The 22,052-nt window shown below is 39.2% G+C and overlaps 6 protein-coding genes across 6 annotated transcripts; 4 read left to right on the top strand and 2 right to left on the bottom strand.

Moving 5' to 3' along the window:
- Positions 1–645: 645 nt before the first annotated feature.
- GCK72_014238 (uncharacterized protein) lies at positions 646–8,757 on the top strand (the record flags this gene model as incomplete). The annotated part of the gene is made up of 21 exons (XM_053730196.1): positions 646–908; positions 955–1,031; positions 1,174–1,344; positions 1,417–1,656; positions 1,707–1,804; positions 1,853–2,064; positions 2,111–2,681; positions 3,033–3,368; positions 3,415–3,546; positions 3,590–3,946; positions 3,995–4,228; positions 4,285–4,525; positions 4,573–4,681; positions 4,729–5,737; positions 5,787–6,070; positions 6,122–6,218; positions 6,332–7,483; positions 7,534–7,847; positions 7,906–8,090; positions 8,219–8,376; positions 8,464–8,757. The coding sequence occupies 21 exons, from the start codon at positions 646–648 to the stop codon at positions 8,755–8,757; spliced, it is 6,534 nt and encodes a 2,177-aa protein (XP_053584968.1).
- Positions 8,758–9,177: 420 nt separating this feature from the next.
- Positions 9,178–10,799, top strand: GCK72_014239 (uncharacterized protein; the record flags this gene model as incomplete). Its single annotated transcript, XM_053730197.1, has 5 exons — positions 9,178–9,603; positions 9,651–9,819; positions 9,866–9,999; positions 10,048–10,496; positions 10,544–10,799. The coding sequence occupies 5 exons, from the start codon at positions 9,178–9,180 to the stop codon at positions 10,797–10,799; spliced, it is 1,434 nt and encodes a 477-aa protein (XP_053584969.1).
- A 1,962-nt stretch (positions 10,800–12,761) lies between these two features.
- Positions 12,762–14,933, top strand: GCK72_014240 (uncharacterized protein; the record flags this gene model as incomplete). The annotated part of the gene is made up of 8 exons (XM_053730198.1): positions 12,762–12,942; positions 12,988–13,190; positions 13,252–13,594; positions 13,640–13,791; positions 13,952–14,153; positions 14,199–14,395; positions 14,440–14,708; positions 14,759–14,933. 8 exons carry the CDS (start codon positions 12,762–12,764, stop codon positions 14,931–14,933), a joined length of 1,722 nt encoding a protein of 573 aa, XP_053584970.1.
- A 137-nt stretch (positions 14,934–15,070) lies between these two features.
- On the bottom strand, positions 15,071–15,385 carry GCK72_014241 (uncharacterized protein; the record flags this gene model as incomplete). The annotated part of the gene is made up of 2 exons (XM_003097108.2): positions 15,071–15,103; positions 15,146–15,385. The coding sequence occupies 2 exons, from the start codon at positions 15,383–15,385 to the stop codon at positions 15,071–15,073; spliced, it is 273 nt and encodes a 90-aa protein (XP_003097156.1).
- A 2,447-nt stretch (positions 15,386–17,832) lies between these two features.
- GCK72_014242 (uncharacterized protein) lies at positions 17,833–21,843 on the bottom strand (the record flags this gene model as incomplete). Its single annotated transcript, XM_053730199.1, has 12 exons — positions 17,833–17,894; positions 17,952–18,057; positions 18,106–18,922; positions 18,966–19,092; positions 19,140–19,363; positions 19,408–19,742; positions 19,797–20,498; positions 20,547–20,871; positions 20,921–21,122; positions 21,167–21,455; positions 21,573–21,715; positions 21,771–21,843. 12 exons carry the CDS (start codon positions 21,841–21,843, stop codon positions 17,833–17,835), a joined length of 3,405 nt encoding a protein of 1,134 aa, XP_053584971.1.
- Positions 18,634–18,969, top strand: GCK72_014243 (uncharacterized protein; the record flags this gene model as incomplete). The annotated part of the gene is made up of 1 exon (XM_053730200.1): positions 18,634–18,969. The coding sequence occupies one exon, from the start codon at positions 18,634–18,636 to the stop codon at positions 18,967–18,969; it is 336 nt and encodes a 111-aa protein (XP_053584972.1).
- Positions 21,844–22,052: the final 209 nt, after the last annotated feature.

Consider the following 22,052-nt stretch of genomic DNA (forward strand, 5'->3'; position numbering starts at 1 on the left):
AATGTAAATAATAATAATAATACGATTTTTTTTGAATTTTTTTAAACCAGACTAGTCATGGGCCGCGCCGGTTCGGCCCGTTTTGAACCAAAATTTGAAATTTTTGAAAAAAAGTCTAGTTTTCGTCTAAAAATTTGAAATTAGATCAAAATGTGAGTAATTATGATAATTTAAACACTTTTACTAATATGCATTTTCAAAAAATAATAAATAAAAGTTCAGCTCGGCCCGGCCACGCCCGATTTCTGACAAATCTGAAAAAGGCCTTTCTGATATTTGAAGGTTTGCAATAGAGGCCGCGGCCGAGCTGTCCAATATGAATCGATTTCTCGTCCATTTTCACATCTCGTCGAACGCGTGCGTCGTCTCTAGCGTTCTCTCGCTGTCTTGGCACGTCACCTCTAGCCTCCAACCGGCTGTCAGATATCCACCTTGCATTATGTTCTCTGGGAAACTAAAACTCTCTTTAAAGTGTGAGAAAATTATCGCATATTTAGAAGAACTGCATAAAATATAATGATAAGTTCCAACGTGGCTAGCCTTAACTCTCATAAAGTTTTCTTACTCCGTTTTATTGATTTTCATTTTTCTTTATCTGATTTAAAAAATGAAGTGGATCTTTATATAAAGAATAATTACAGGGTCATGGCCTGTTCATGGACATTCCTATGGCTCCTGTGGATTGGACTAGTTGCTGTACTCCTCTTCGCCCTTCGAGGTCCACTCAAAATTACTGAGTCGTTGGAAAGTGGTACTAACTATATATTAAAAGAGATTTCTACTCTCAGTGTAGTTTCAGCAACATCGTACTTTAATAATCTAACTCCGAAGTTCTACGTTGCACTCACTGGAACTTCGAGCCTCGTTTCGGGAATCATCCTGATTTTTGAATGGTGGTATTTTAAGAAGTGAGCCAGTTTTTTCAATGACTTGAAATATAGTTTCGGTTTCCAGCAATGCTGGTGTCGAACCCGGAGAGGAAGAGGGCTCTGACAACGAAGAGAGCCTTGAAAACACAAAGACTGTCCCAGGTTTGTCTCAAATCGTCGAATACAACTAACAATGCCCTTTTTTCGAACAACTTTTCCCTAAGCTTAAGCCAAAAAAAGATTTATAATAAAGTATTTTAAGTGTGGCTAAACCTTTTTGACCAAAAACAATTGGGAATTACAGAATGCAAAGTGTGGCGAAACCCGATGGCGTTATTTCGAGCGGCCGAGTATAATCGATTTCGAAAAGAAACAAAATCCGAGCCGCTGACCTATTACGATATGAATCTATCAGCACAAGATCATCAATCATTGTTCATGTGTGATGAAGATCAAGGAAGAGCTGAATATGAAAGTATGTACTAAAGAGATTTCGTTTCTAAATCAATAGATTTAATTTCTAAATAATGAAATTCATTGTTTTCAGTCATGCAAGTGGCCTGGAGAGAAAGAGAAAGTGAAGAAAGAATTCAAACAGCACGAGCAGCTCTTGGAATTAATTCAGAATGTGCATCGGCTTTGGTTCTCTTAGCAGAAGAAGACACTGAAACAGTAGCACAAGCTGAAAATGTTCTGCGTCGTGCTCTCCGTGCAATTGAAACTACCTTGAGTTCTTATTCAAATAATCAAATCGCCAGCTATGGTCAAAATGGTGATGCTGTTAGAAGTGAGTTGACCATCGAGAAATATTTTAAATAATTTAAAAACAAATGACAGAACGTGACCTGACAATCCAAACATATATTAAAAGGCGACTGGCAATGTGTGCAAGAAAGCAAGGTAGACTTCGAGAAGCAATCAAAGGATTTCGAGATGTAATATACATTTCATTCTTTCCATTGACACCAATTATCAGTTTTCAGCTGTCACGGGATCAATCTCTCTCCACGTTGTTATCAGTTCAAGACAATTTGATAGAGGCTTGTTTGGAAGTGCAGGCGTATGCGGATGTTCAAAATCTGCTTGTGAGATATGATGGTTATGGTGCTCCTTGTTCCTACGAACTCCGCGAGCCTAGATCAGCAGCAATGAGCTACACCTCTGCTTTACTCAAAGTTCGAGCAGTTGCTGAAAAGTATCTGAAAAGGGCATTTTCATAATCTGAAGCAATTTATTTCCAGTTTTCGTTGTGCCACCGACCCTGGTGTACGTCGTGGTCTCTCATCTGCAGAACAAACAGCCATTGAAGCTTTGACCCGAGCTATGGAATTCAACCCACACGTACCTCCATACCTTCTCGAAATTCGTTCAATGATTTTGCCACCCGAGCATTTTCTAAAACGTGGCGACTCTGAAGCCCTCGCCTACGCATTTTTCCATATACAGCACTGGAAACGAATTGATGGAGCTCTGCAACTGCTTGCTATTGTATGGAAGGATTTCACCCCTAAAGTCTGCAAAGATAAGGTTACGTTTTCTTCTCAATTGGAATCTGCCGACAGAGAATTACTCCCAGCTTGGCATGAACAATCTGTTTTTCCGAAATCGGAAGGGACCGTGTTGATGCTTGTACAAACATTCATGTGCCTTGCTACATGTCTCTTCTTTGTCTTCAATCATCAACTCTCTGCGTCTTCAAATGATTATGTCCGCACTATTTCTACTATCGGAATGCAAGTATACGAAAGTTCGATGCATACTTTTTCTCAATGGGCTCCTGGTAATATCATCCCTTATCTGGCTTCAAAGCAGGTTCCAGTACCGGACCTTTAAATTTAATTATTGACATGTTTAATTGTAATTTTCCCCTCACATTCCGTCTGTACCCTTCCTTCTGAAATTCCTGTTTCATATCGACATTTTAATCAGCATCCCAATCATAATTAACCAATCTATCCAACTTGCCATATTTCATGATTTAATAATTCCATGTCATCTCTAGTGTTTCTACTTCTGGTGGCTTTCTCCTTTTTAAATGATCTCACCGTATTGCTGCTTTCTCTCTCATCTTAAAACCGTTAATAAATGTTCACAAGTTGTGGTTTTAAAAAGTTCTTTGAAACTAATAGTTAATTACTATTAAATATATTTCTATGAACATAGGTCATCCGATCTGAACGTAACTTTTTAGATATGTCAATAAATGCAGTAGATTCAAAGAAACTGGTTGAAGCGCTTCTTGGTGATCTTCGTCTTCTGTCCCAAGAAGCGAAGAAGAAACAGAATCATGTGAAAGAAGCGGCGGAAACAGGAGTTGTTAGAATCCGAAATATTAGCACAGCATCAGTTGGAGATACAGTTCTTATAACAAATCTCCGGGCAGCATGTACAGAATTGTTACATCCATTAGTTCTTGCATGTGAAACACGGCATACCAGATTAGTTCAAATCGCGTTACAAGGAATTCAGAGGCTTGTGCAACACAGAATTCTTAGTGGGGTAAATGCTTTAAATTTTCCGACCAACTCATCAGTCAATTCTACAGAATGGAGCGACAAACGTCACAAATGAATTATGGGCATTAGTTGAAGCAGAATGTGAGGAACTACGAGTTTTGCAAACTGTACCACCACTGGTATCCTCAGAATTGGTGGTTACCGGAAATACTTTAGCAAAAGTTAGTTAATATCAAAAGTAGTATAAAAACTTAAATATTCCAGTGTATTGTCATGTGCTTCCGTCTCCACTTCGCTAAAGATCCCATAGTAATAAATGCTGCTTCCGCGGCCGTCCGACAATTAGTCTCTACAGTTTTCGAACGGGTGATTCAAGAAGACGGCATATTCTCCTCGGAGCTCACTGTCGTTAATCCATCAGGTGGCCGTCCCAGTCCAAGAGCTGCACCTCCAACATTGCGGCCTTGTGCAGCAGATGCTTACATGCTTTTCAAAGACCTGTGTCTTCTAATAAATGGAGAAGCTCCAATCTGGCTAGTTGGAATCCAAGAGATGACGAGAACACTCGGTCTTGAACTTCTCGAATCCCTTTTAAAAGGATATCCATCTGTTTTTATCAGGGTAAACATTTATTTTTAGGAACAATTGAACCATAAAATCTATTTTCAGCACACTGAATTCGGTGATTTATTGAAAGATGACGTTTGCCCGTTGATTATTCGGTTGTTCTCTCCAAACGTTAAGGCAATGCACATTTCCTCTCAACATCCATCATCCCGAATGAGCAATTCATCTATCAGCAGTTATCCTCCAACGGTTTCTCACGAAAGGCAGTCTTTTCCGATTTCAATGCGCCTTGTTCGAATCGTTACTCTCATCGTCCAGTTCTATCAAAACATTCTGGTAAAAATGATAAAATAGTAGGAGAATAACAAAAAGAAGTTGTTTGTTGATTGCAGCACACAGAATGCGAAATTTTCATATCGACTTTGCTGAAATTCGTGGATGGGGACAGGAAAGGATGGCAGCGCCCTCTAGCGTTAGAATCATTACATCGAATTGTGTCCAGCACTGACCTTGTAAAATGGATGACTGAATCCTTCGATTGTAGACCTAATTCAACGCATGTACTGGAGCAAGTTGCTATCGGATTGTCCACTGTTGTACAACAGTCACTCGTCTGTACAACGTTTTCAAGTGGTGTGCCTCATTTAATAATATACAATCATACATTTATTAATTTTCAGATCAAGAAAATGAACTAGAACGAAGTCAAGAAGACGGAGGTCCTGGATTTCTCACGAAAGGGTTGTGGGTACCGTATGTCGAGCATCTTACCTCCAAAAAGACTATACTGTAAGTGAGACTGATTTTTGTTGTACTCATTCGCTGCTTTCCTGCAGGTTAGATTCCCTTGATCGGATGGATGCAGTTGCAATTCCAGAAGGATATGTGCTTTCCCGCTGCTGTGTAGCTCTTTGTGATATGACACAAGCTGTGTATGCTGCTATTGATAAACTATGTATTCCTGATGAAAACAGCGAATCTGGAAGCTCAGAAGCCAACTTAGAAATTGCTAAAGTGGCTTATGCTAATACACAACCAAGTATCCTTGCTGCTATTGGAAGTCTTCTCGCAACAAGTACTGATGAAATTGTTAGTGATCAACTTCTTTGCTGTCTTTCCACTCTAATTTCTGCTGGATGTCGCGTTGAAGCAGATGCCGATCTTCACCGAAGCGTCTATGTTCTGGCCATCATGAGTCTCCCTTCACCGTCCTATTTGAATCAATTTGCTGGAATTCCTCCACCAAGTCCTGTCAGCAAACGAGAAGTTCCTATTTCTGAGCAAGTTTTTGATTTGGAATCATGGCCTTCTACTGCCCAAGTGACTGCCTCCGGACCACCATGTCCTTGCCCTGTTGTGTCAACTGACTTATGGAATAAACAAGTGCTGCTCACCTCAAAAAATTTGCAAGCTGCTCGTACATTCATTGCTTCAATCACAACACATATCAAAGAGTTGAATGATTTATGGTACTTATGTATGGCAACTTGTGAGCATCTTTCCTGGCTTCTTGCCATGCGACCAACTCAAGTAGGGCAGTTTGAAAGAGAAACGAGAGACGATCATTCTAATGGACCGACAGTTGTCACAAATGCAGCATTAGGAGATATTGGAATGCTATCTTCTTTGATGGACAAAGTAGCTCCTGCAATCGCAGCACTTCCCAATGATCAGTTCCTTTTGGTTGTAGATGCTCTGATTCGTCTCTCTGATGAAAGTTTAGCTGTGGCTGCTACTGGAAGGGAAAGTTCGCTGTTCCCACTCGCGGTTCTTTACAGAGTTTGCTCGCTTTCTCTGTCTAGAATCAATGTGTTTTGGGGAAAAGTTTCAAATCATTTTATCAAGGTATTACAATAGACTTCCATTGTGCGGATCTGTTTTAAATTTTTTCTAGGTTTGCAACCATACGTCAGTTTCTATGCGTGACTGGGCAGCAGTTGCACTGACATCATTGGCGAAACATGCAGTAAAATCAAAAACTTCGATGGACCCTAAAAGTCAACAAGAGATGGTAATTGCTTCCTTGTTAGCCCTCTGCTCAATTCCACACATCCAAGTTCGACGAAGACAGTTGGATTGTGTCATGTCACTTATGCAAACTGATGGATCATTTTTGCTCTCAACGTCTTGGCCAAATGTGATACAAATTATTTCGGCTATAATTGATAACGATACAGGGTGAGTTTTTATAAATTATTAGGTGTTTTGAATTCAGAATTCAACTTACAGGTGTGAATTGTCACTCGTTCGACAAGGTTATCTTGGGCTTCGTCTCGTGTCGTCTGACTTCTTACAATCAATTCCATTCGATTGTATTTCTGGACTAGTTGAAGCAATCTCCAGATATTCTAAGCAAAACACAGATCAGAACATATCACTATCCGCATTGACATTATTGGTGAGTCAATAATTCAATTTTGAAAAAAAGTTCTTATTCAGTGGACGATATCTGACTTCGTCTACCGTAAAATGGAAGCTGTTGGTAGTGACGCTTCGGAAGTTGTTTGGATGGTTCTATACACTTGTCTTTCTGAATCCTGCGTCGATTCTCGATTCGCCGTCCGTAAATCTGCTTGTCAAACTCTTCTTCAAACAGTTACTGCTCACGGACATGCTCTTCGGGCTCCAGCTTGGCATAACGTAATTTGGCAAATTATGATACCTCTTCTCGACAAAGTTAGATCACAAACGAGATGTGCATCGACAGAAAAATCAAACGGAGAACTCATTATGCATCATTCAAGAGATACTGAACAAAAACAATGGACTGAGACGTGCATTCATACTCTTTCTGCTATTTCAAAAATCTTCAACTCACAACGGAAGTCACTTCTAGCACTTAATGACTTCGGTGCGGTTTGGGAAGCTTTTCTTGGATATCTCGACTGGGCAGCCTGCTATGAAAATGCCGAATTATCATTGTCAGCTATAAGAAGTTACCAAGAAGTTTTGCTGGGAAAAATCTCTTCTCAAACATTGAATGTGAATAGTCACGAAAAAAGCAACGGTTCAGAATCGACAATAGATGCCGTCACTCCCGAACTACCACAACCACAATGGGTGGAATCATGGAAAGTATGGCTTAGAATTTCTAGAGGATTGGCCAGACAAGGATGTGCTGCAGTGGCGAATTCTGTAAATGCGGAAACCAAATCCACTTCTTCAACGCCTCGAATGAATTCTTCTACATCTTCTTTAACGTCACTTGCCCCAGGTGTTTATGTTCCTGGTCCTTCTCATCTAACCGCTATTCTTCACATCTTTCCACCATTGTTCGACAAAGTGGCCAAAAGTATCACCATTGATGACTTGAAATACGAAAGTCTTCCTGCAGTATTAGAAAGTATGATGAATGTTCCGATCCCATCCGAGCAAGCTCCATTTGTGCTCCCATCGTCCTCTACTCATTTGACACCTACACAAGAAGCTCTGTTGGAAGCTGTTAAAATTGTATTCGTGGAATGTACTATCTCTGGAACAATTCTACGAGCTGCCATTCCTGACCAAATTAGACTGTTGCTCAAGTTTGCAAGTATGGCAACACAAAGAATTTCCCCTAATAAAGTGGCACCTGGTGGACAGAAAAGCTATGTGAGTTTCAATCTTTTTGATAGAAAGGGAAACTTATCAACTTATTTCAGAGAGAGTACGCGCTTACTACCATCGTTCCTTTTTCTGAATACTCTCTTCGAATTGCCATTGAATTCTTCACATCGACTTCTCAGTATCCTGACGTTGCGAATTCGTTAATAGCTATCGACATTATAAAGTTTCTTGGTGAACCACTGTACATGAAGTACACCTGCATATCTCCGAGTACTTGGAAACTTGCTGCCAGTTCTTTGATGTCCGTTTTGAGAACATCCATTCCATATGCTCGTCAGAACCCTGAAGTTTTTCGTGGCTTATGGTCAACTATCTGTGACACAATGGAACGATGGCTGTTCACTCCAAAGTAAGTTATCAGATTTTCACATTGTATTTAATCTATTTTATTTTCGCTGCGGTTCCAGTAAATCAAATAGATTAGCTGCCGATGAAAGAAAACGAGACGAATTAATGGAATGCCAGGCAATTGAAATCATCAGAAGTGAGATGCTTGCCTACGCTTCTCGTTTACCTCAAGAAGATGTTCAACGTCTCATTTCTCTTCTCCATCGCGGTTCCATTTCACAAATTGACTCCACAGATGTTCTTGGTAAGTATATTTTTGTTTGGAACTCTCCTGACTCTCTCCCACTCATAATTTGGTGTTGGTGTCTCTTAACTAGTTCACCTAATTGATCGCATGTTTTCGGTGTACTCATTAACAACCCTCGAGTTCAGCTTCAGACTCCCATACTCAACGCAATGAGCTGGCCAAAGCTTGTTTTGATGCTCTTCTGATGTCGACTGATGGTGCTCAAGCTGATACGGAAGAAGAAGACACCAGAGGAATTCTCGGGAACGTCGCAGTAACGAGTCTTCTTCAAAGATGCACGCAGGTAAGTATTCGTTTACCCATCACACGGTCAGTTCTTTTTCGGAGAATGGGAGACCGTGCATCAATAAAAATCATGAATTTGTTTCAGGTGATGTCTGACTTCTGTAAAGATTGGTCAGCTGCTGGAGACCTCCGCCTACCAAGATCTAGAATTCTGGAAATTATTTCTGCTCTTCAAGCCATAGATTCTCTAATTGCTCGACTAGCAAGAGACCCCCGAATGACGGAACTATACTCGCAACTTGTTTCTCTGTTTCCATCAGTTGTAGATGTTATGCCTTGCTGTCACGCTGATGCTCAACTTGAACAGCAGCTCATAAAAACGATAAAATCCTACCAAACACTTTTCCTTCTTCAGAATATCCCACAATCCACCGTGTAATACCAATTCTCCAAATAGCCATATTTATTTATTTATTTATCTGTTTTTATCACTCTTTTTCATATAGCATATGGGTTATTAAATCGAATATAGATCACACAGTTGCCTTTTACATTTTTGTCCTCATTTCTCTTTTTATTTTTTCAAACCAGTTCTTGTATAGTTTCGTGTGCTCGTACCTTCAGAAATAACGAGTTTTCTATTTGTCTGTGATCCAACTTCCCCGCTTCTCTTTTTGATGATTTGTTCCCATCGATATCCCGGAGTGTTAAAAAAATGTTGTGAGATAGTATCCTCTCCGCTTGTAATAAATCTATCAACCTCTAGTAAAGAATATTTTTATGTACCAATGAGTATAAATTCTAAAAAATCTTATTGTTTTTATTCGATTCTGGCCGAAACTAGCTGTGATTTCAAGGAATGAGCATTGATTACAATAGATGGTGGACTCTGAAAAATGGAGAATTCCACGAAGAAAATAATGAAGAATCGAAATCAATTACTGAAGATTACCTAATTTATCCTGGGACAACCACGGAACTGGATATCAGAAGTCTTCAAAATCTTTCGGTTGAAAAAATTGCGGATGAGATTTTGGCTCAACAAGGGTCATGGAGCATCGTATATTACAACCATAAGCTCGGAAAAGTTTTCATTGGTAGAGATGTATTCGGACGACAATCTCTTGTATTCAATTTCGAATTGATGATGTTTGGATCTCGGACGAAACCAGGCACACCAGGAAATTGGATTGAAATTCCCTTCGGACAAGTAACTGTTCTAGATGCGAACATGAACGAAAACAATCATCCTATCATTTTTTCCTATATGGAATGTTATCCAGAGGTATTCATCGCAAGGGTTTGGGATAAGTCATCGAATTCTTCTTTCAGGATATTATCGACCAATATTTCTCGAACTTTCTCCCGACACGAATTATTGTTCACAAGAAAGATAGTCTTCTAAATGTGAGCAGAGAAACAGGAGGAGAAATAAATACTTCCAATTCTAAAATGCTTTTGGAGAAAGTGACAGAAGCTACCAAAGTTTTGTTGAGAAACTGTGAGAACCAATTACAGTAATTGAACCTTCATTGAATTTTTTTCAGATACCAGAAGCCACGTGGCAGTTTGTCTGTCGGGAGGAGTTGATTCAACATTCATTACTCATGTAGTACACGCTAGCGTTGCTTCAGAGATATGCATCGACCTTGTGAACGTAGCTTTTGGAAATAGTGAAAAGGTGAGAACTCATTTATTTGTTGGTTATTCTGAATGCATATTTTTTCAGGAATGTGAACAAGCACCGGATCGTAATCGAGCTAGAAAAGCTCTGGAATCCTTCCGTGTCGCTTATCCGGAACGTCAGTTTCGTTTGATTCTAGTCAATGTGGATAACCAACAACTGGAACAAGATAGAATAGAATCAGTGGCTTCTGCTGCTAAACCAGCAAGTTCCGTACTCGATGATTCACTGTCTTGTGTTCTTTGGTATGCAGTTCGGGCTGAAGGTTTCGATAGTGAAAACATGAATCAAGTGAGATCTCCAGCCACAACATGTCTACTTGGGTCAGGAGCCGATGAGCTACTGGCTGGATATGCAAGACATCGAACAAGATTTGAAAAAGAAGGAATCGCCGAGAATATTGCAGAGGAGTGTGAGAATGAATTGAGAAGATTGGGCACGAGGAATGGAGGACGTGATGCAAGAGTGGCTGCTCAACTTGGAAAAACTATTTTGTAATTTAAAACAGTGGAAGTTCGGGAATAAATATTTCATTTCATAGGTCGCCGCTGCTGGAAGATACTGTAGTTAGCTGGCTGAATTCTCTTCCAGTTGATTCGAAATGGGATCTCTCGTTGCCACGTGGCGTCGGAGAGAAGCAGTTACTCAGAGAAACTGTGAAGATGCTTGGATCTCCGTATGACGCACCAAAACAGGCAATGCAGTTTGGTTCCAGAATGGCAAAAATGAGTAATGCCGGGAATAATTCTATCAAGGGAAGTGATAAATCACCTTATTTGTTTAAAACTGTTGATTGATTGATATGTCTGTGATTTGATGAAAGTTGAATAAATGAAATGGAATGCAATCTATTTTTATTGACGAATCTTTGAAGAATATCAATTCTAAGCCTTTTGGACAGCACGATGTCTCTTGGCAACAGCGCGGTGCTTGGCAGCAACAACACGACGAGCCTTTGATCTTCTGGCAGCTACAGCCTTTCTGCGGGAAACCGAACGATGCTTGGCAGCAACACGGTTGCGAGCAACAGCAGCTTGAGCACGAACAACGGATGAACGAGCTGGACATGGACAATAAGCAGCATCTCCTCCTGGTTGTCCTGGTGCTCCTGGAGTTCCTGGAGGTCCGGCATTTCCTGGTTGTCCTGGATGTCCGTCTGGTCCTGGTTGTCCTGGTTGTCCTGGAGCTCCATCGTTACCTGGTTGTCCATCATTTCCATTTGATCCTGGTGGTCCTTGTGGTCCTGGTCCTCCTGGAGCACCTGGACGTCCAACAGATCGAGTTCCTGGTGCTCCTGGAGCTCCTGGTCTTCCATCATTTCCTGGTCTTCCTGGTTGTCCATTGTCACCAGCTGGTCCTTGTGGTCCTGGAGCACCTTGTCCTCCTCCAACAGCGTCTTGTCCTGGTTGTCCATCACTTCCACGTTGTCCGTTGTTTCCTGGCTGTCCTGGTGGTCCTGGTGGTCCAGCTGGGCACACAATACAACCATTAGCAGACAATGGAACTCCAAGATTCCCATCGTTTCCTGGAGTTCCATCCTCTCCAACCAATCCGTGATCTCCGTCCTCTCCAGGAGTTCCTGGTGGTCCTGGTGGTCCAGGTGGACAATTGTTGGCAGCAGAGTTGGCACCACAGTTACATTGTGCAGCTTGACGTTTGGTACGGCCGAAAAGAGATTCATAGACTTGACGCTGCTTGTCTCCTTGTGGTGCAACAGCCATCATTTGATGCCAAACGGTGTTAGCATCGTCCTGTAAAATTTATCAGTTGGTCGGATTCAGAAGGACTACTGTACCTTGAAGTTTTCAATGTTTCTTGTCACGTCATCATAGTAGTTGTTGACATCATTGACGAGGTAAACCAAAGAAACAATTGAAGCAAAAACTGCCAAAGTAGAGGCAGCTGCCGCGATGGAAACGAGATAACGAGCCGTCGACATTGCTGTCTTGTCTTTTCCCCATCTCTTCGATTCCCTTTTATACGAATTCTGTCTTACTGTTACAGTCGATTTCTTTCAGTTTTTTTTTGCTTGGATTTTTGAGAGTATTGTGTTTTTTTGTGTAATAAGGAAATAGTTAGGACATTTGAAGAGACGAAGAGGTTTGCAGTGTAAGAAGTTGCGAGGAAACAAAAACGGTATCTCTTGATACGGGAAAGAAGTGTAACCTTTTGGGAGAAAAAATAGTTTGTGGAAGTTGTTGACTTTCACTTTTATTATCATCACAAATTGAGAATTTTCGAAAGAAAGAAGACAGAAAATTGATTAAAACGGTCACAGGAGATAATGTGAAAATCGAAGGAACTAAACTAAAAAAGAATACATATTCAGACTTTAACAATAAAATTATTACAAAAAAAAAAGAATTTTAAAATGCGTTTCGTGAATAAATGATTGGTTGAGTAGAAAATACGGGAGCTAGGTTACTGTAGGGGTACTGTAGGTGTGCATGAACTCTAATTCATGTATATTTATGCACAAAGTCTTTATCCGCAATTTTAAGATGACCTGTATTTTATCAAATAGATCTTTAAAAGATTTCTCCTATGAAAACACATATCGCGGCTGGTCATCTGGTTAAACTTCCACAAATTCTGAAAGACGTTGATCTTTTTGTGTGTCAAACAAACTGTTTCGTTTACTCATAGATCCGTGTCACTAGACTGCAAACTAGAAATAAAATGAAATAGTTCGATGGATTACTGCTACTGTTTGCACTCTCGGGGGTCAAATTATTTCACTTTGTCTCATTCTTCACTCGATGGCAGACTCTACCTGGATTTTTACTGTTTTTCTGATACTTTTTCACTTGGTTTCATGTCAATTCAATGGTGTTCCGATATCTGGAAATAGTGGTCTCCCTCCGAAACCTCCCGCTGAAACGTCGAATACTACTGTAGATGTTCAAATTAATACTGGAAACGTGACTGCAACAGTTCGAGGTGTCTGATTTGTTTCTCGCTCTTTTCTATATTTTTTTCATTTAGGACTTCAATTTTCTTATGGTAAATCATATCGAGGAATCCCATACGCACAGCCTCCGATTGGGAGATTGAGATTCGATTATGCTCAAAGAAAAGATCCATCTGGAATTGTGAAAGCATTGGAATACGGTGCAGCCTGTAGTCAGAAACCAATGAAAATGGATTTTGAAGGAAAAAAATCATCTGAAGATTGTCTTTTTATTAATGTATTCACTCCATTGGTTCGGTTTTCAATAATTAAGATTAAACAAGAAATCATATTTTCAGAATGTAACAAAAGATTCGCAACTTCCAGTTTACATGTTTTATCATTACGGAGGACATGTCGGAGGAAATGGGAATTTGGATGAAGGAATATTCCCAAATTTAGTGAATCGAGGCCCAATTATAATGGTTTCAATGAATTATCGGGTTGGTCCATTCGGCTTTTTCACAACACGAGATTCTACGGCTTCTGGAAATTGGGCAACATCTGATTGGATTGAATCACTTAATTGGGTCAATAGATACATTTCATTTTTTGGTGGAGACCCGAAAAGAATCACAATTGGAGGTCAGAGTGCGGGTGCCGAGTCAGTGTCTGCAATCACAATGACTCCGCTTTCGAAATGTTTGTAGATCAAAGAGTGAAAAGAGAAAAGATAACTGTTTACAGTATTGTACAATCAAGTGATACAGGAATCTGGAAGTGTATTTGATGCAACAATTATGTCATACTCGGAGAAAACGAGAAATTCAAGTGAATATTTGACAATCGCATTGAATTGTTCCAGTAAAAAACAATGGGAAGATAGGAATATGTTCACGGTAAGACAGGGATTTTATCCGAACTGAAACTTAGAAATTTCAGTTGAAAAAAAACCGACAATGGAATTAGAATTCAGAGAATGAGCTTAGGGCAATCAGTAAAAGCTATTTTAATTTAACTTCGAAATAACTCTGACTCTGAATAAAAATTCAATTTCAGACAATTCTTGCATGCCTCCGAAATAGGACATCTTCTGAAATAATGACAGCTGATGACAGTCTTCCCGATCATCGTTCGAAATGGTCACTGGTTGAAGATGATAAATATTTCCGAGAATCATTAGAATCCCTAGCAATGAAAAGGGACAAATCGATAAAAGTATTGATTGGAAATGTAAATTCGGAGTGGATATTTTTTGAAGGTTGAATGATCTGAGAGTGCACTTCAACTATTGATATAATTTCAGATCGTAGTTATATGACAACAAATGTGAATAATTCAAGAAATACTGCATCGAGAATTGAGAAAGATTTGGCTGCAAGCTACGAAATAAGCTACTACAGTAATCCGAAACAAGTTTTATCTGCGGCTGAAAATGCGTTAATTAACAGAAATGGAATATCTGAAAATGATCATGTTGGCTGGGAAGCGAAAAGACTTCAGGTTTGATTTTATATTAATTCTAAAAATTATGTATACTTTCTCAGTTATGGAGTGAAATGGTATTCATTGGACCAGTTCTTCGTGATGCTTCATTCTATCGAACAACTGGAAATACAGTTTATTTATATTCTTTAGACTGGTTGAGTTCAAATGCTTTATTAGATGTAACCGAGAGAAGACTTCGTGGAGTATCACATGGAACTGAGCTCTCTTATCTCTTTGAAACTTCTTGTCAGTTCTATAATTGTACTTCCGGAGATAACCTCCTTCGACAATATATCTCTACTACATGGGTTAATTTCATCAAACTCGGGTCAGTTAATTTGTATTCTTTCTCTACTTTAAATATTTTGAATATTCCAGAAATCCGACACCTTCTGGAAGTTCCCTTCCATTCCGATGGCTTCCAATGAACAGGTCAAATCGATTTTTAAGTTTTTCTCCAACTCCAAAAATGGAATCAAATTATCATTCGAATTCTAGTTTTTGGGCATGTATTGCTCCACAACTTGACGGTTATAACGGTCCATTTTGTTAAGATTTCTGATCTCCTTTAGAAAAAAACTATTAATGTTTATCATGAGTATTCAATATAATTAGTGGAAATCAAATTCAAAAGCATACAATTCGAAAAAGAAAGTTCAATTGAATATTTACAATTGAAGAGAAGACCAATTAGTATCCGCACTTGTAGATCATCACATTCACCTGAAATTTCATTTTTTCTTTCCGATAAATCTCAATGAATACCTTATTGCACTTTAGAAGTATAAAATGTCCCATTTCATAACTGACACGACTTCCGAAACACTTTCCACAGATGACATGCCACGTGGCTCCAAACTTCTTATCGAGCTCTTCTTTCACGAATGCAGCCACATCTTTATCGATATTATAGAGACGTTGAGCCTCTCGAACAACAGAAATTACCATATCTCGTTGAGAATCCTCCATATCCGTCTCTTTCACTTCTATTTTCTCTTCCGACATTATTTTAGAATTCTAATCGGAATGTGTTCAAATGAAAGAAAAGAAATGGATAGAGATCGGAGGAAGTCTGAAAGTTAAGAATTCAAAGTGCAGAAAAGATTGAAGAGAAAAAGAACAGAAAAATAAATGTAAAATGATCCTTGAGTTGATAAACTAATCACTCAAAAGAAGAGAAAAGTTCAGAACAAACATCACTGTTTCATACTTGGATTATTGAGAGACATTTAGAGTTAGAGGATATATTTAATGGGGAACTGGAAAGTAAGAGCTGGAAGGTTTAACAACGACGAATTGAGCAACGATTATCTGGAAAATCAATGAAAACCCCGAATTTGTATGTTTCGGATAATAAGTATCAAGGAATAATTGAAACTGAAATAACTCGAATTAGTTTTACGAACATGAAGTATTTCAGATAACCACAGGGTTTTCGGACACTCTGGACACTCAAAGTGGAAACTCGTATGAACAAGAACTATGCTCTGTTCTTAATTTTTGAGTCGCCACCACAAACAAGATTTAGAATCAGGGAAATTCTAATTTTACAGAGTTTTTTATTAGATTTCAGTTCCTAGATATTCTAGAAATTGAGATTGAGATGTTCATGATAAGAAATTATAGTGAATTGTTCTTCTGTTTTGTACAGTATCTCTGAAGATTACTGTAGATTTTCTCAATCATAGTGTTTATAAAAATATCATTCTGACCTTTTTAAAAGTTGGTTTGTATGATATGACGGAGAAAAGAAACTGAGAATAAGAAATAGTTTAGATCAAACCACAGAAGAAAAAGAGATCAGTTTGTCACATTCCAATATCTCTTTCTCTCAAAAGTTTTCAAAAAATATGAGGGCACGGAGCCCGGACAAAGAGGATTCAATTCGATGGGTTTTCTATTGAAAACAAAAAACAAGACCATTATAAAAAGTGCAACTGAAACAGGAGTAGCCGACTATACCAACGTCTGAAAAAAAGAAGAAAAGAAACGAATAACAGAAAAAACTCTTGAAGAGGACTCTTCTTTCCTGAAATTCTGTGTGGCGCCCGTGCCCGTTTGGCAACAACAGCTGTCAATTTGTCGCAATCAGAGTAAGAAAAAGGAGAAGAAACACAGAAGAAAAACGAGAAAATGATGAGAAAATGAAATGAGAAGACTCCATTTTTTGAAGGAGAAGAAGAAGAAGATGATGAGGAAACAACCCCTCTTATTCTATGTGAGCCTACGGCCATTCTGTTTCTCATGACCTCATCAAATGTTCTTTTTTCACTTTGTGGCTCAAGCTATCGAGAGCTCAAGAGACATAGAAAAGACATGTATTTGATGGATGAGTGTGAACATTCTTGGCGCCGAAAGTCACACATTTCGAAGAAAATCATCAGGAGAATGTACTACAAAAAGAACGAACAAAGAATCGGGAAGAATAACAAAAACAGTGTAAAATGAGAAAAAAGAAAGATAAAACAAACGAGAATAGAAGCATGGCTTTATGTGAAGAGTCCAGAATACATTGAGAATTGATAGAACATTCTGGATATTTGATTTCCAATTCCAGAGAAGTTATCAGCGTTCGTCTCGAGTTTAAACCTATAACGTCGGCTGAAAATTGTGATGATTTTCCTAAAACGACTTCATCTGAATGAAGCGGAATCCTCTTCTAATCTAATAAATCTTCCGATGGAAAACATAATTTTTCATATTTTCATGAAGCGTGAGCCCATTTTTGATAGATGGGAATATTTTTGAGGTTGGATGATTTATTGGCGAATACGTTCCTTCGAAATTCATGGAAAACGATAAAAATGAATGAAATTGGAATGCTTGAAGTTTTGAAGGATGTATACAATCTGTGCATTCAGGCAGACAAACTAGAATTGAGTTTTCTTCGATTTGTCCTCAATTGGTAAACGAATTTTATCTTTCGATTTATCTGAAGAAGCCTTGTTCCCGAATGGAACTCGGAAAAAACCAAACGATGCTATCCTGGAAAGCACACAAGAAGAAATTGGATGAAATGTGACGACACGTGCTTTGTTTTTTTCGCCAATCTTGAAACGGCAGAGCATGGAAGACGGGGAGGTGCAGTGAAAAGATATTAGGGAATGGAAAAGGATGAAAGGAGCAGATAGTGGCAAGACAAATTGAACATTTGAATCACAAATTAGGTTTTATTTCGATAGACAGACACAACGAGATAGGAAGAAACGGGAAAAGGAGTAGGAGAAAAGAAGGAGGCAGCTTGAGGTAAAGTTGAAAAAAAAAACAACAATAAAACTAATTCGAGATTGAAAGTGCCGAACTAGGCTATCAACTAGTAACAAATAAAACACTCCGTAAAACCAAATGAATTTGGACAAATAGAGTAGCAGCAACAATTGAGTAGAACTCATTTGAGAGAATCATAGTACAGATATGGGAATGATTTTTTCGCAGGGCAGTTATCAAGAAGATTAGTGCATTCTAGCCAAATCTTCGATGACTTTCAGGATTTCGATTGGATCTCTCGGAAGACCTGAATGTTAAAAATGTTTAGTGTTCTCTTAAACGGAACACTCAAGAAAAAACTTACTTGCATCCCATCCTTTATCGGAAACTTTGTACAAAATGGCGATAGCAGCAGATCTGTCCATATCTAGAATCGATTCAACGAGATCACCGTCAATAAACCCGGTAGGCTGAAATTGTTTTGTTAGTAGCAGAATTCACAACAAATGTTTTCTTACCGATTCAAGTCTTTTTTGGAAAATGAATGATCTGTATGTGGTATGTTCGATGTGCATACAGTTTTTCACTGAATCGGCAATCGCTTTCTCGACAGCAATCAAAAACTTCTTCCATTTATCATCGATTTGAACCACCATTCCTATAGATCCCTGATTTGTTCCGAACATGATCGGCTGACTGTACTGAATACTACAATCATCCGGTTGTGCTACCAGAGACGATCTGACCATCACTCTTGGAAGTTCTCCAAGATAATAATATCCTGTTGGTTCAAGAACATAACGGCCATCGTCAGTAATTGGACGACTTTTATCAACTTCGACAGTAAAAAGGTTCAAATGTGCTTCTCCTCCGAGGATTTGTTCAGCAGTAATGAATTCGCATGTCACCATCCATTCACTATTCCAATCTTTTGCAACCTCCTCGAAGTTTCCTTCTAGCATTCTATATGAAAGTAGAGACACTGATCTCATAACATCAGCAACTGCTACTTCTTCGTTCATTACTTTCAGATCGAGTGCCATAATATGATTGAAGTTACTACATTCCAGGCGAAGTTCTTTATCCATAGTCCATTCAAACAATCTAACAGAGCTATTGATAGCAGCAACAAGTTTTCCATTGAGAATACGAAGAGCGAGTGGACTTCCGCGGCACACCAAATCATGAACACGCCTCAGTTTCGATCTCTCAACTTCGTCAACTTCGAATACAACAATTCTACCGAACTTTGTGTCCGTCTCCTCTGGATAGATCAAACCGGTTCCAACAATGTAATAGACCTTCGAATCATTTGTGAATTGTCCCGAGATGCAACTAAAAATCATATATGTTTTACGAATATTGTTAGAGAAACTACCTGAGCGCTGTTTCGAACGGACCGAACTCGTGCGAGTGAAGAACTTGAAAAGTGTTTTGATCGAGAACCATGAAGCTGCTTGTTGACTTTGGTGGATTATCGTTTGCCTCATTGCGAGTAGAAGTAACTTGAACTTTTTTCAATTGAAAAAACAATTCAAAGAAGATAACCTACTTTTTGGTCTACTGTTTGATGTATAAATAGCATTCTTTGAAGCATAAATTCGTTCTCTCTTTGATTCAGTTCTTGAAGAGCAAACTCCGTATGTTCCACTGCTTCTTTGATAAGCAATTCTAAGCACTGATTCTCCCATAGGAATTGAGCGGACATGAATTTTTTGAATGTCGTCTACTGTGCCAAAAACCATGGAGATTCCGTCTGAGATGACAAGACAGTCACTAAAATTTTGAAAAGATGACAAAGTCTTTTTGCAAACTATTACCAATATGAACTTGAACTCAACGAGCAGACTGTATTAACCACCTTGACATTAACATTCGAGAACACCAACTTCTTGCTGGATGAAAAAATAATGACAGGGCGATCGGAGCACACGAACAAATGTTGACGATTTTTGTTACGAACTCGATAGAGCGTAGGTGGACGAGTCCCCACACTGGACTTTTTCGCTTCTCCATGTGTACCAGTTTTAATATCAAAAACGTAGTAGACAAGTGCACCGTCTCCGAAAGCAATAAGAAGATAGTGAACTTCTTCAATGCATGTTGCCACAATCGACCGAGGTACAATTTTTGATGGAAGATTCGTTTGACAAACCTGTGATAAGTAACTTAAAACTGTTTCTAACAACGATCGACGCTCACAACTTACCGTCTTCAAATCTGGGAGTTGGACGACTTCCATGCAGAAAGTACTCCACAAAGCGAGAACCATGAAAGTTCCTGGTTTTGTGTGATCGTCTCCTTCATTTGAAATATCTAGACAAGCAATTTCATCCTCGAACTTTCTTTCCGCGACCAAATTTATATCGAGACCACCCATTTCCTCAATGACGCATAAAAGAAAGTAGACAGTGTCTCTAGCGGCAACAACAATTTGTCCATGAATAGCGTTGACAGACACTTTAGAAATTAACTCGCCATTTGGTGGTTCCCAGATTTTGGAAAGCCCAGAGAATGCCATGAAACGAACATGTTTCTCTGTTACTTGGAGAAGTACTTCAGAGTTGTCGGGTCCGAAGATAGTTGACGCGAATATAGTGGGCATTTCAGTACAGATTTGAAGAAGTTGTACGTCCTCAAGCTCTTCGCCGTTTATTTGAAGAACATGTGTTTCTTCCGCTAGAGATACAATAACATAATTGTCGGTAGTAGAATTGAGACGTATCGGAAAAATTCCAATTACTCCGGCAAGCTCGACACTCGCCAATTCTTCGATTCCAATTCCATTTCTAATCACACGAAGAGATCCGTCTTTTTCAGCTCCTGAGCATGTAACAAGTTGTGCTTGACCATCAGACTCTACCATAATCATATCACGAATGGGTCCTATGTTGCTGTATGTTTCTAAAACCTGAAACCAAAGAGTTTAGTGAATCTTTTATAAAATTCAAATGCTAACCACTGAATAACTTCCGCCACTTGGAGTTGGCATTAATCGAATTAGTTGCGAATCACCAAGTCTCGATCCCACGAATACGACACCAGCGTCTATGTAGTTGATCGAATCAGCAATAGAGGTTTCTCCCAAATATTCGATGCGCATATCTTTGACAGTTATACCAGAACGTCCTTCTCCAATATTCAGAATTAGCATCAAAAGTCGACCCTCTGTGTCAGAAAGTATAAATCTTTCTCCAGATGGATCAACCAGTCCATGGCAAGTGAATACAGTGTTATCGAGAAGAGGACTGGCGTAAGGAACAACATCACCATTAACGTCACTTCTGGAAGGAATAAATACAGGTTCTAAACAGGTGAATTCAATTCTCTTACGATTTGTAAAGAATTGAGTTTGCTGCCAACACGAGGACTCCACTTATTGGCGCGGGGACAGGAATCAACACCGAAGCATCAGCTGCAATGCTGGCTTGTCTTGAAAAAGTATGAAGTTCTTTGTCATGCATGTTGAGATCGGAGAACTGCAGATGTTTACCATGATCGTCGTCGTAGATGAACGCAATTCGATATGTATCATCTAAATGTATGGTTTATTATCTAACTTCCACCATTTCCACTCACCAACTCCAGTATCAATAAATTTGAAATCAGACACATTCGGATAGTCAAAGCGTACATTAAAGCTGCGAACATCAGTTCCGGGCTCCCATTGGATCATCTTCACACTTCCTTCATATGCTCGGATTGCTACAAGCCCACTACGATGGATAGTAAGACTGAATAAGTTGTCCGAAGCGCGGCCACTTTGATCTGCAAGAGCTCCGGCGGTACGAGTAATCACTTTACCATCTCGGTAAGTTAATACTGCCATTTGCCATTTTTCGGTGACGACTACCAATGACTGTCGCTTCTGCAAATACCAAAACTCAAGATTTCATAATTTCCAGTAATTCTCTCTAAAATTTCCGAATCCTCTGATTCGGATTGTAAACAAATGTTTTTTCAAAGCTTCTGTAGCAACCCTCACCTCTCGTTTGCATCTCACTAGGGCCATGGTAAGCACTTGACCGTAAATAGGAATCTCGCAAACATTCTTGAGGCCTTCAGGAGAGACGAGCTGCACGTCAATTCGATTTCCACGAGCAACGATCAAGTTTACATGTTCGTGTCCTAAATGATATGACTTCAAAAAACAGTAGACAGAACATTATTCATAAATAAATACCTGTAAAGTTTCCAACAACTGATTCGGAAACGACAGACGCCTTCTTAGACGAAACACAGTAGCTGATCGGCATGTATCCGTCTTCCTAGATGCAGATAACGGGAGATTTAGTTACCTGGAATTCTGAAGAAAAATTTTGTAGAAAATGCTTCACGAGTTTCGCGCTTGGACACAAAAACAAAAATCCTCGGTTCTCCAATCTCTAGCACGTGCCCATGGAGCGGTTTTGTAATGAGCGAAACTTCGGCCACCAGAGTATATTTTAAAATTTTAAAATTTTAA

The sequence above is a fragment of the Caenorhabditis remanei genome, chromosome IV (assembly GCF_010183535.1).
Source record: "Caenorhabditis remanei strain PX506 chromosome IV, whole genome shotgun sequence".
Taxonomy (NCBI): domain Eukaryota; kingdom Metazoa; phylum Nematoda; class Chromadorea; order Rhabditida; family Rhabditidae; genus Caenorhabditis; species Caenorhabditis remanei.